General features: G+C 54.4%; 1 protein-coding gene across 1 annotated transcript; it reads right to left on the reverse strand.

The window, feature by feature from the left end:
• On the reverse strand, positions 1-1,708 carry INAFM2 (InaF motif containing 2). The gene has a single exon (XM_012928050.2). It carries the CDS (start codon positions 1,161-1,163, stop codon positions 696-698), a length of 468 nt encoding a protein of 155 aa, XP_012783504.2. The 5' UTR covers positions 1,164-1,708; the 3' UTR covers positions 1-695.
• Between the last annotated feature and the right edge of the window lie 10,980 nt (positions 1,709-12,688).

Genomic DNA, 12,688 nt, shown 5'->3' on the forward strand with positions numbered 1-12,688 from the left:
AAAGAAGGGGGAGGAGGTGAGGAAACAAAGCCGGGTCCTGGCCCTTCTGGCTAGGTGTGCTTTGGGGAGGTGGGCACCGACAGCCCTTGTTTGCTGCCATCAGTCAGTAGTCACCCAGGGTGGGGGAGGGTTCAGGGACTTGCTGCGGTTACAGCTTGCGCTGCACAGGTCCGCAACTCTATGTACAGGGATCTATAGATCCAGTGCATCTCTGGCTTCTGTGACTAGGTTGCCGTACCTGAGCTCCACTACTTTTTGATGCCCTCCTCTTGGGGCGAGAGCTTCCACTTATTAAAAAATAAAAACAGACCAAAAAAAAAAAAAAAAAAAAAGCGAGCTGTCTCCTTCCCCGGAGCCGGGAAGCCGAGGCAGCCCTGCAGGAGCACACCAGAGCAGGAGGTGCTGAGGAAGGGTTCCGTGGCTGGCTGCGGATCTCCAGCACCCCTCACCCCAAACCCCCTGTTGGCTCAGGGTCCTGGTGCGGAACTGTCCTCAGAAAGACCACACAGCCCGAGTCCCTGGCGAATCGCGGTCCCCCATCGGACTGCAGGCCACAGGGTGAGCGGGTGGGCTTCCAGGGAGGTGGGAGCCATTCCCCCCGGGGCCCCCGTCCGTCCACAAAGTCCAGCCTCCTGACTTGCAGAAAGGGTCGTTCCCCGCCGACTCCCCCCAACCTCCCCAGCGCAGAAGGGGGTTCAACGACGCCCAGGCACCGCCGCTGCCTCCTCTTCCTCCTCGTCCTGCCCCCGCGGCTGCTCGAGTGGCCGGGCCGAGGGACCGCGTGCAGGGGGCTCCGGAGGCGCGGGCTGCGCCGCCTGCAGCGGGGGCGCGTCGCGCGGCGCCTCGCGGCGGGACGATCGGGTGGTGGTGTTGGGCCCCGCCGCCGCTGCCGCCCCCGAAGTCCCCGACGGGCCGGTGGCGTTGGAGCCGCCGGGGGGCGGGCCGGAGGCTCCGCCCGAGGTCCCGGCGCCCACCGGCTGCCAGATGAGGCTGTAGTAGACGGCGAGGACGATGGCGGCCAGTGACACGGAGAGCACGTAGGCGAACACGGTGGCGAGCCGGACCCACTTCTTGTTGGTCTTGGCCGCCATCTTCGCCTTCTTGTCCCCGGTGTAGGTGGCCGGCTTGCCCCGCTCGGCCGGGGCCGAGTCGCGCTCCTTCATGGGGGGGCCCCGGCCTTTGCCCCGGTGCTCCACGGCCCCGGCTGGAGGGGGGCCTGGCGGCCCTGCGCGGACTGGACAGGGGCGGCCCGGCGCCCTCGGCTCCCGGCGGCTCGGGCGCTCCGCCGCTGCCGCTCCTCACGCCGCCCGCCCGCCGCCCGCCACCGCGTCGCTGCGGCCGCCGCCGGGGCCTGGGCCAGTCACCGCCGCCAGCGCCGCCGCCGCCGCCGCCCCGTCAGCTGCTTCCCCGCCGCCGCCACGGCCCAGGCTGCCACGGCCGCCCGGCTCCGCGTCCCCATCCGCCGCCGCCAGCGCCGCCTGCTCGGCCGCCGGCCGCCGGGTCTCCAGTGGCCGCGCGGACCGCGAGCTGCTCCCGCCGGCTCCCCCGCCTCGCGCGCCGGCCACCGGGGCGGGGAGCGGCGCCGCTGGGGCTGCCTCTTAAAAGGGCGACGCCGAGGCCCGGAAGTGCCGCGCGGGGAGGCGGGCTGCGGCCCGGGCGACGCCAGCCCGCGGGGGACGCCCCGTTCGAGGCACCGTGACAGGAGGCGGGCTCTTAAAAGGGCGACGCCGCCGCGGCCCCGAGCCGGCTGGCGCGGCGCGGACCGGCGCCCCGGGCGCTTCTTTAAAAGGGGGAACTGCGTAGAGCGGGGCGGAGTGCGGAGCGGGAAGGGGGCGGAGGGGCGGGGAGCGCGCGGGCGGAGCGCGGAGCTGCCAACGCGGGCGCCTCCCGGCTCCGCCCCGGGGCTCGCCAGTGACAGGTGCTACGGCAGTCCGGTCTCGGCCATCCCCGCCCCCACCTTCTGCCCTGGCCTCAGTTTACCCGTGTGTGTGTACGCGTGAGTGCACGGAGCAGGGGTGTGGTGATACCTCGTTGTCTCGGTTAGCGCCCGGCTCAATTGCACCTGCCGGGCGGGGCTGTCTGGTCCTGTCACACCTGAGGAGTCGAGTGCACATCCCTGGGAGACAGTCCGCTGAGCCCTCAGCTGGCCAAACTCTTTTCTCGCTCTCCAGGAGTGGAGCCTCAGTTCTGCTGGAACTTCCCCCATTGCCTCGTCCACTTGGCACTCCGGAGTCGGGCTGCCGGAGACGGCCGGATCCTCTGGGACACAGCCACAGGCTGAGCCGCTCTACGAGCTCACCTGCCACCGTGAGCCCCAAGGTCCCCACGACCCACTTTTTGATCTTCCGATTCCCTAAGTTCGGCCTTGATCCCCCCCCCCCCACACACACACAAACACATTCTACAGCCGAGTTCAGCGCCCAGGGCATTTCCCCTCAACATCTTTTGGTGCCTGCAGTCCCGGGGCTGCGTTGGGGGCTGCCCCCTCTTCACCTGAAATCTCCCGCTCCGGCTCTAGTTCCGCAGCCGGGTAATAAAGCTTGGGGCCCATTCTTTGGGCTTCCTCCGGGTTCACCACCTCTGCACGCTGGGCCACTCAACACCCCCTTTTCCTGAGGTCTCCCCCCTTTCCCCCATCCCTCCTGTCCCTTCCCCCTTCCTTTTCTAGAAGGCTTTCCAGAAGTGCTGGTTCCCTCCTTGGATCGTACTTCCCGTGTTCCCAGAGCGGGTAAAGGGACTGCCTGGGTGCCTACAGGAGCGGCATCCTGTGGGTGGGCAGGCCAGAGTTTGAGGGCATCTGGAGGTGAGTCCTCCCGGTTCCCAGTCAGTGGCAGCCTGCCCAGGCTGAGTAACAGGCAGACGGACATTTTCTCCTCCAAGGATTTTTGGCTTTCAGACCACTCCCCTAGGAGGAGGCACCCCTCCTCCCAGCCCTTACACACATTCTCTCTCTCTCTCTCTCTCTCTCTCTCTCTCTCTCTCTCTCTCTCTCTCTCTCTCTCTTTCCTGTTCTGTCTCTCTTTCGCTTTCAGACTTCTCCTCCTCCTTTTTCTTTTTCTTCTTCTTCTCTCTCTCTCTCCCCCCCCCCCCGCCCTCCCTCTGTCCTCCTAGCTGTTGTCTGACCCAGGTGTAAGAATCCCCACTAACCCTGGCCAGCTGGATGCAGCTTCAAGGAAAAGTCTGTTATATCGCTTACCAAGAAATTTCAAGGACATTGGATGATCCAAGTGTTTCTGGCTTGTTTTCAGATGTATGGGAGAAACATAACCTACTCCTTCCCCCCACCCCCAGGTCAGCCAGAGCTGCGCTGTCAGGGTGGCCTGTGGGATAAAATCTCAAAACTTTCCCTGAAGTTGTCCTTCCTTCTGCCCCATGAACTCAACTGGCAAGTCCCTCCCCAGAGCTGATTATTACAGTTCGAGCAAACTGAACAAAGCTTCCTTCCAGCCCCTTTCTTGAATGCACTCCATGTTGCAGTTTCCATTTCTGTTGCAAATTAAGCCTCCTTTCCAGCTTGTACCCAGTGGTGGAGCAGAAAAACAGCATGTCACCCTTCACCAAAGAATAGCATACTTGAAGTCCTTATTCAGCGCCTCTTACCCTATTCTGCTCTAAACGAAAGAGTGTCAGATTTTTTAACCTGTCATCAATAAGCCCTATTTATTATCGGGATTTACATAGTGTCTTTTACCCCCAGGAACTCAAAATGCTTTCAGATATAATTGAGCCTGATCTCCCTGGTGCCTGAGCCATTAAGAAACCATTAGTGTATTCCTGTGGCAGGCAACTTAATGGCCCCCTAGTGGCCTGAAAGTGGATGTGCTCCTCTAAGTGTAGCTCCCCCCCAGAATCAAGGCAGGGTGGGGGCAGAATGGGCCCCCAAGGTCACCCAGTGTGTTTCCTAGGGCCTCCTCCAGTACCTTCCCAGGGAATGGAGGCAGCTCAGCAAAAAGGCTCTCCGCGGTGGTGTGCCTCACTGTCTGCTCCCCCCCCCCCCCCCCCGCCAGCTGGTTAAGGATTTTCAACATTCTGAAAGATTGCAATAGCAACAGTAACCACGCCCCTGGAATAGGCAAAGCAGTCACACCAAGTACCTCGCTTTAACTACTTTTCAGGTAGTCACTCTGTGTCTTCATTTTGTATGGGAAGAGATTACCTCAAAGGGGTTGAGAAACTTGCCTGAGGTCACATAGCTAGCCTGGATTCCCTCCAGGTCTAGGGCATTGGTTCTTGATCCCTGCTCTGCTCTGAACTTGGTCTCTGCAGTGAGGGCAATGGAGAAGGCTGGTGCTGCCAGAGCACTGTCTCCTGATGCCTCACGGCTAGGGCCCTGTGAGCTGGGTCTCAGGTGCCTAAGAGCTGCCCCTGCCTCCAGGGCCCACAGGACTAATAGAGCCAAGTGGCAACAAGTACTGCTCAGAGATGTGCAGGGGCTTCGGAAAGAAGGAGAAAGGCTACCCTGAGGATGTGCTGTGGAAGCAGCCGGGAGAGGTCAAGGTGGGAAGCGGGCCCAGCATACTACTGAGTCAGACAGACCTGGCTGCCATAGAGCACCTGCCTGAGAAAAAGGATCTGGTACCCTCTCCAGGATCCTGGCAGGCAGGAGGAGACAGACAAAAGCCCACCAGGACTACCACTGGTGAAGGTGTGAGAGGAGGGCTAACTGTAAGTACATTCCTCATCATGAATACTCCACTCACTTCTGTTCAACGGGAAGGCCTCAGAGGGTGCCTGGGTGCCATAGCAATGGTACCAGCAGCACCAATGCTCAGCCCGAGCTGTCCCCTAAAGGCCAGCATGAGACCATCCATCCCAGAGCTGCCTCCCTAATAGCAGCAGGGATGACAGGACTGCAAAATCCTAAGAGTTGGGTCCGGTGTGATAGCATAGTGGTTAAAGTCCTCACCTTCCCATCCATTCCTTGCTTGTGGCCTGGGAATGCAGTCAAGGACGGCCCTAAACCTTGGGACCCTGCACCCACTTGGGAGACCAGGAAGAGCCTCTGGCTCCTGGCTTCTGATTGGCTCAGCTTCAGCTGTTGCGGCCACTTGGGGAGTGAACCATCGGATAGAAGATCTTCCTCTCTGTCTCTCCCCCTCTCTGTATATCCACCTTTCCAATAAAAAAAAAATCTTTCAAAAAATATCCTAAGAATCAGCTGTTGGCACACATACAGTGCGGAGCAACATGCTCCGGGGACGGTGCTGCCCTACCCAATAGAGCCGTAGAGATGTTAGTAGCATGGCATCCTTGGGGTGAGCTATACAGGTGGCCAGAGGCCACTCAACACTGCTCCGCATAATACCAGGAGCTCTCAAACTTTATGGTTTCAGGATCACTTTATATAGAGCCAGTAATGTAACACAGCAGTTAAGGCCACTGCCTGCAATAAAGGCATCCCATATTGGTGCTGGTTCAAGATCTGGCTACTCCACTTCCCATCTAGCTCACTGCCAGCACTCTTGGGAAGGCAGTGGAAAATGGCCCAGGTTTCTGGGATGCTGTGTTCATGTGAGGGAGCTAGAAGAAGCACTTGGCTCCTGGCTTCAGCAAGGTTCAGCCCTGGTTGTTGTCATTTGGTGGGTGATGATCTTTCCCCACTGCCTGCCTGTCTCTCCCCCTCGCTCTGTAACTATGCCTTTTAAATAAATAAAACTCCAAAAAAATTTAATACATACATATATATGTATTTAAGGTGAGACATTGAAAAAGATGGGGAGAAGAGCAAGTTCTATCCCTCCACCCACCCACCCATCCACCCATCCACCCACCCACCCATTCAGCCACTCACCCACCCATTCACTAAGCCACTGATTTCCTTCCCAAATGACTACAATAGCCAGGGCTGGGCTAGGCCAGAGCTGGGAACTGGGAATGCAGTCTAGATGCCCACAGTTACTGGAGCCATCATTGCTGTCTCCCAGAGTCTAGGTTAGCAGGAAATTAAAGTTGGGAGTCAAGAGAGTTGGCTCCAGGTATACTGGGTGGGATTCCAGCTCCTTAACCTTAACCATTGGGCTAGATATCTGCCCCACAGAGCTTCTGTTTATGTGGTTTGCATCTGTTGATGTCTACCATGTTAGAAATAGGACCAAGAAGTCTATGAAATATATTTGTTCATTAAAAACAATAATTACAAGTTGGCATGCATCGTATGAAAAAGATAGCTGTGTTTCCTATAACAAAACTGATGAAAAGAGTGGCTGTGTTTCACATTTTAGCAAACTTCCGGGAAGTAACAGCATAGAAGACAGCAGTGGGGCCCGGTGCAGTAACCTAGTGGCTAAATCCTCGTGTTGCAACTACCAGGATCTCATTTGAGCACCAGTTCATGTCCCAGCTGCTCCACTTCCCATCCAGCTCCCTGTTTGTGGCCTGGGAAAGCAGCAGAGGACGGCCTAAAGCCTTGGGGCCGTGCACCCAAGTGGGAGACCTGGAGGAAGTTCCTGGCTTCTGGCTTCAGATCAGCTCAGCTCTGGCCATTTTGGCCACTTGGGGAGTGAACTAGCAGACGGTTGTGGTGTAGACCATGAAACCACAATGCCAGCAAAGACTTGGAATTCTGGCACTGTCATAGGATTCTCTTGCCCTCTGAATGGCAGTCACACATATGGTTTTGCAACATCCTGCTTTGGTCATTTGGGAAGTACTGGTTCAATGAGTTATACAGATCCTATAAACACGAACATGTGTTATTTTACAGCATGCAGAACCATATTTGGTAATACCAGACAAAGTTTAAGCATTGTGACATGCCATGCTCATCATAAGTACCTAGAAGTTTTCTCAAGTTCTAACCTTTTACTTGGGAGCTCAAATGTTATCACTGGCAACAAATACTATGGGTTCTTTCCCTCAAAGTGACAAGTTCGCTCATCTTGAAGTTGAGAAAACATTTGCTAAATGGCCAGGTCTGCATTACTATAGGTTGCCTGTCAGCTCTTTCCACAAGTAAAAATGGTGTTCCACTAAGAAGGAGGCAGTTCAGCTTCTGATGTTATTCTACGAGCCCTTGTGCCGAGAGACCATTGTATAATGCAGTAGAACGCTTGGAGCACTCAGAATAGTAAAAACACATGGATTGAAGGGTCATGATTTAGTAGAACTTAACGATTCTTATTGTTAAGGATATTCTTGAGTGAACTGTTTGCTTTTACATTTTTTTAAAGAAATTTATTCATTTTTATTGAAAGGAACAGTTATACTGAGAGAAGGAGAGACAGAGATCTGTCTTCTGGTCACATGCTTAGACCAAGGCCAGTCTGAGGCCAGGAGCCAGGAGCTTCTTCTGGGTCTCCTATGTGGGTGCAGGGGCCCAAGCACCTGGGCATTTCCAGGCCATTAGCAAGGAGCTGGATGAGAAATGGAGCAGCCAGACTAACCAGTAATGATATGGAAAGCTGGGCCTGCCTGACCCTGTTTTTTTCTTTCTTTTTTTTTTTAATTTACAACAAACTATTAGCTCAATTTGTATGACATCAGAAGTTTTACTCACCATTGCTTTTGCACTCTTAGTGCAAATTTCCACACAGTTGGAAAGGCCAGTAGCATTTTAGTATTATAAAAATAATTTTGACCTTGTGAAGCCCCAGGGGCCTGTGGGCTGCAAACTGAGAATGGCTGAGCTGCAAATTAAATCAAGAATGAAAGACCAGGAGGTGGCTGGCAGTTGCTCCCATGAAAACTTGCAATACCCTGTCTGGTTGCTACACTTGATTCAATTTTAGAACGCAAGTCCCTGAGAGGAAGGCCCATGTAATACCATGATGACACAGGAATGGTTTTCCCTCCTTTCCCAAAGGGATCTGGGGTCATTTCCTTGGGCACCTGCTCCCTGGGGAAGGTAGAGAAGTCAGACACTTTAAAGGTTTATTAGATGCAGTGACTGGGCTGAACCTGCTACCTGACTAGGGACTGAATCACCCTCATAGCCCCAGTAGAGTGACCTGATGTAAAGATATCTACAGGCCCAGCAACTGTAGCAAATGGCTTGACTGCTTGCTTATGGGCCTAGAAAGAGACATGTTGAAAAGCTGTGAGCAAGAAGGCCTGGGGTGTCGATAAAAGCAGGCACAGGGGTGCGAAGCTCTGCACGATGCATGTTAACATCTACCAGGAGTGCCTGCCGGCCTGCCATGGAAGAGACGCCACACAACCAGCTAGAGGGAGTGCCTGGAAGTGGATAGCAGCTGGTCTTTGCTGCCTGGCCTGTGCTGACCCAGTAAGGTGGCTGCATTGGTCCACATTTTTTACTTTAATTAAAACAGCTGCGAAGAGCTTCTTGGGAAACTGAAGGCATATTTCAGCTTACCATCTGCACTTGGTGACTCAGGATCGGGTGGTCCATGTCTGGTGTCTGTGGAGGCTGATCATGGCGGGTGCGTATGGAAAGCCAGGAAGAGGAGACTGAAAGAACCTGGGCTCAACTCAAAGCCAATTAATAATGAGCCCTCTCTCTAGAACCATCCTCCAGGGACATGCCCCAATGACCTAAATACTTCTCACTATGCTTGCCTCCCAGACCACACGATTAGATCATGCCTTCACCCTTAACTCATCCTGTTGCACCCAAAGAGTAGCCATGATGGCATAGAAGGCAGGACATGTATGTGACAGGGGTACATGTTCATAGTATGGCCTGAAAGGGCAGGATGAGGTAGGTTGATCACCCTGCCAGACATGGGTGCTGCTCAAACCAAAGGTAGTCAGAACTCAGAGTTGAGTGTCGAAAAGAGGAAGCTGATGAGTGTTAGTTGTGACACCAAGAGTGGCGCAGTAGTGGGGTTATCCTTGTAAGGTTCCCAGGAAATGACCGCCAGAATTTGGAAGAGCTGTTTGCAAGTGAATCAAGTGGATCAGAGCCCAGCCCAAGGTGCTGCCATGGTCACTGTGTGCTCCCCTCTGAGGGGCGACAAGCTACCGGAAGTGTGGGCATTCTTCCCCGCCAGGGTCTCCACGTGCCTTACTTCTGACCCTTCCCCTAGGGGTAGTCGACTGGTCAGTGTGGGATTTAAAAAGATATCCCTCTTGCCCTGGTAGAGGCCATCCCATCTCCAGAGCTCCTTGAGAAGATGGGGGTTGGGCACAGCAGTTAAGGCACTGTCCTGGGTTGGGACCACATCTTGATCAATTTTTGTCTGCTCAATTCCAGTTCTTTCATCACCTTAGAACTCTTGTCTGTGAACACAACTCTCCCACCCTGCCCCCATAAACCTTTTGCAAGCAAATCTTGCTCTCAGAATGGTTCTTGAGAAACCTGACCTACACTAGTCCCCTGAGCTGCTGTCCTTGAACTCATCCAGAGGAGGTGGACCTCCCCGCCACCTGTGTCTCTGTGCCTTGGGTCCTCCTTTCACAGTGTGTGTGCGTGTCCTGCACACTGCCCCCGGCCACCAGAGTCCTCCAGCTCATGCATGCCCTTGCAATGCTGGCATGCTGCCAGGTGGCATCTCCCCAGGCCCAGCAGGTATGGACTTCTTTCTTGGTTCTAGAGTCTTCCTTGGTTCTATCTAAAGTTGTCTTTCTGGGTTCTAGTTCTCTGATTGCATCTTGGAACTGGGAGGAGTGAGGGGGAGCTTTCTGGATTTCTGACTCCTTTCCTTCCCCCGATGCCGCCTCCCCTCCTCCCTACTCCCCACCTGCTGATCCCAGATGCTGATTCAGAGGGTCTGGGTGCAGCAAGGGATTTGTAGTGTTCCCTGAGCTTTGCAGGCGAGTCAGAGGTGACACCAAGATGGAATCTGGGGACATGGTGCTCGGCTTGAGCTCAGCAGCCTGAGTAGGCCTGCTTTTCTTGGCAACTCTGTCGTTGCGCTCAGATGGGGCTGGCTGTCAGCGAAAACCCTCAGTTTTATTCACACGTGCTCCTGCTAAGCCGCCACTTCCCCATCCTGTCCTTGTACAGTGGGTGCCTTGGAGCCAAGCCCGGATATCTCAGCTGAGCCCTGTTCACTTTACTTCGCGAAGCTTAGGCCCCTGAGCTAGCAGGCTGAGATGTTTTTGAGTCCCCAGTCTATCACTCAACATAGTTCTGTCCTTCCTGGCTTCCTGCCATTCACAGAGTTGAGGATGTGACCTCTGTGGCTATGATCATATTCAAATAAAATTTTAAAATTAGTATTTTAATTTTATTTGGAAAAAGAAAAAGAAAGACTTTTTATCTATTGTTTTGTTCTCCCAAATGCCCATGACATCAGGGGCTGGGCCAGTGGAGAGCCAGAACTATAATTTAACCCAGGTCTCCTACCTGGTGGCAGGGACCTGAGTACCTGAGCTATGGTTGGTTGTCCCTGCACATTAGCAGGAAGCTGGAATCAGAAGTAGAGCTAGGATTCAAAACCCAGACACTGCGATGACATGCTAGCACCCCAAGCAGCGTCCTGAGGCAAAGGAGAACTGTGGAAGGAGTAAGGGTGGGAGCAGCTGAGCAACACCGAAGGCATTCCCCTAGGGCACAGAACTGTGCCTGCCGGGAGGAGTCCAGCATCAAGCGTCTCTCCATCAAGCTCACGAAATTGGGTCTATTTCTCAGACAGATTAACAGAGGCAGAAAAATGAAGAAGAAAAGGACATGTGCCCAAGAATACCACGCTGGGGCCACAGCCCAGCCTTCCTGCCATCTGCAAACGCTTACCTCTAGGTTTGTCATTTCTTAGAGTTTCCAGAAAGCAGAAGAAAAAAAAAAAACCAGTAATGTGGGCCCTTGTGATGGGAGAGTGCTTTTTAGAGCCGGAAGGAATCCTAGAAATGATCAAAAGCTTAACGGATCAGGCAGCTTGGGCTGCTTGCCAAGATGGCACAGCAAAGCTTCGCTCCAGCTGGGGCTGAAATCTGGGCTTCTCGGGTGGATCCAGTGTTTGCTGGCCACACCTCCAGGCAGGTGCAACCCTAGTGGCACTTCAGAAGGAGACACCCACCACAGGTTAATGCCTTTCCCCTGCTAGTCCCAGATGGCCCCTGCTGTGTCCTAGCTGGGGTGGCTATGGGAGGACAAGCAGACATGCGAGGTCTTCCTGCTGGGCTGCCTGGGAGAACTTCTAATTCCATTCCTGCCTCTCCTGTGCCTGCCCAAGGGATTAGAAGCTCAGCACCTGCGTCCCAGCCCTGCCCTGCCTCCACTGGATGCTGGGCCACTTGACATGCATAGGACGCTGGCTCTGGAGCCCCAGCTGCGTGTGTCCTCATTCTTCGCAGTAGAGTTGGGGTGGGCATTAAGCTGCTGGATGGGGCGGTGGCAATTGCCCATGATTTGAGCCCTTTTCCTCATGACTTTTTGACTTCAGGCAGCTTGCAACCTGCTTCAAGTACATGTTCAGGAGCAACCCTGACTCAGTTTGCTCTGGAAAGGTGATTCAGCCCTTAAACTGTACAGGTGCTAGGGGGAAAAGCCAACAACAAAATAAAGGCTAGCATTGTGGAGCATTGGGTTGAACCACTGCCTGCAAACCCAGCATCCCCCGAGAGTGTCAGTTCAAGTCCCAGATGCTCTGCTTCCAGTCCAGTTCCTTATTGATGTACCTGGGAAAGCATGGACCCCTGCCATACCTGTGGGAAACCAGGATGGAGTTCCATGCTCCTGGCTTTTGCCTGGCCCAGCCCCAGCCTTCAACTGGAGAGTGAAAAAATAAATGGAAGATTCTGTCTCTGTAATTCTGCCTTTCAAATAAATAAGTAAATCTTTAAAAAAAAATCCCAAGAACAAGCCAATGGAGACACTAGCTGTGGAGAGAACAACGCATACCAGAATATTATATTTATTTTAATTTGTTTCTTTGCTTATTTGAAGTGTGGAGAGAAACAGAAACTGAGAGAAATCTTCCATCTGCTGGTTCATTTCCCAGATGTCTGCGACAGCCTGGGTTGTGTCAGGCTGAGGTCCAGAGCAATTCGGGTCTTGCAGGTGGGACTCCACTCCTTGAACCATCATCACTACCTCCCAGGGTGTAGCATGAGCAGAAACGCATGTCAGGGGCCTAGGAGCCAGGACGCAAATCAGGCCCACTGATATGGAGTGCCGGGGTCCCAAGCAACATCTTAGCTGCTACACCAAGACCAACTATATCCCCATTTTACAGAGAGGAAAGTTGAGGCCAGGGAGGGCTAAGCATCACAAGATAAACCAGCGGGTAAGTGGCTGCCTTCACAGAGCAGGGGTGTAGCTCTCCATGCCAGTAAGAACTGAGCCACCTTCACTCCCAACGTGAGCAAGCCATGGGCCCACGACACACAACAGGTCTGCATGCTCTTGAACCTCTCTGCTTCCCTAGGCTAGTCTGGTGCTGGGTGGACTCCTTTAGCTTCCACCAGTGAACTCTGATGAGCAGGTTGGAAAACCAGAGTAAGAGCTCAGCCCCTCACCCTGCCAGGTGATCGAGAGAACCCCAGGCTGAGTAGAAATTCTTTGCACCTTTGCTGGCCCCATGGGCAGTATCACAGTTTCATGATGGGGGTGAGGATTGGCAGGGTGGGGGGAGGGCGGGGAGGGACACATACATCCACCAGCACCCTTCAGAGCTGCCTTTCCGGGATCCTGCCGGCTTTCCCTGGATCAACCGGCCTTTTCTCACAGCCACAGGCTCTCCTGTGTGCCCAGCAGGGGGCATCCTCGCCCTTCCACTGCCCACCTGTGGGCGCTGGGCCCTCCCTCCAGCTCAGCCCAGGAGCACAAGGCCTCATTTCTCAAGCTGGG

This window comes from Ochotona princeps, chromosome 6 (genome assembly GCF_030435755.1).
Source record: "Ochotona princeps isolate mOchPri1 chromosome 6, mOchPri1.hap1, whole genome shotgun sequence".
NCBI classification, from domain to species: Eukaryota; Metazoa; Chordata; class Mammalia; order Lagomorpha; family Ochotonidae; genus Ochotona; species Ochotona princeps.

Excerpts from the sequence above, each read along its gene's own strand:
- INAFM2 (XM_012928050.2), bottom strand. The coding sequence starts at position 1,163 with ATGAAGGAGCGCGACTCGGCCCCGGCCGAGCGGGGCAAGCCGGCCACC.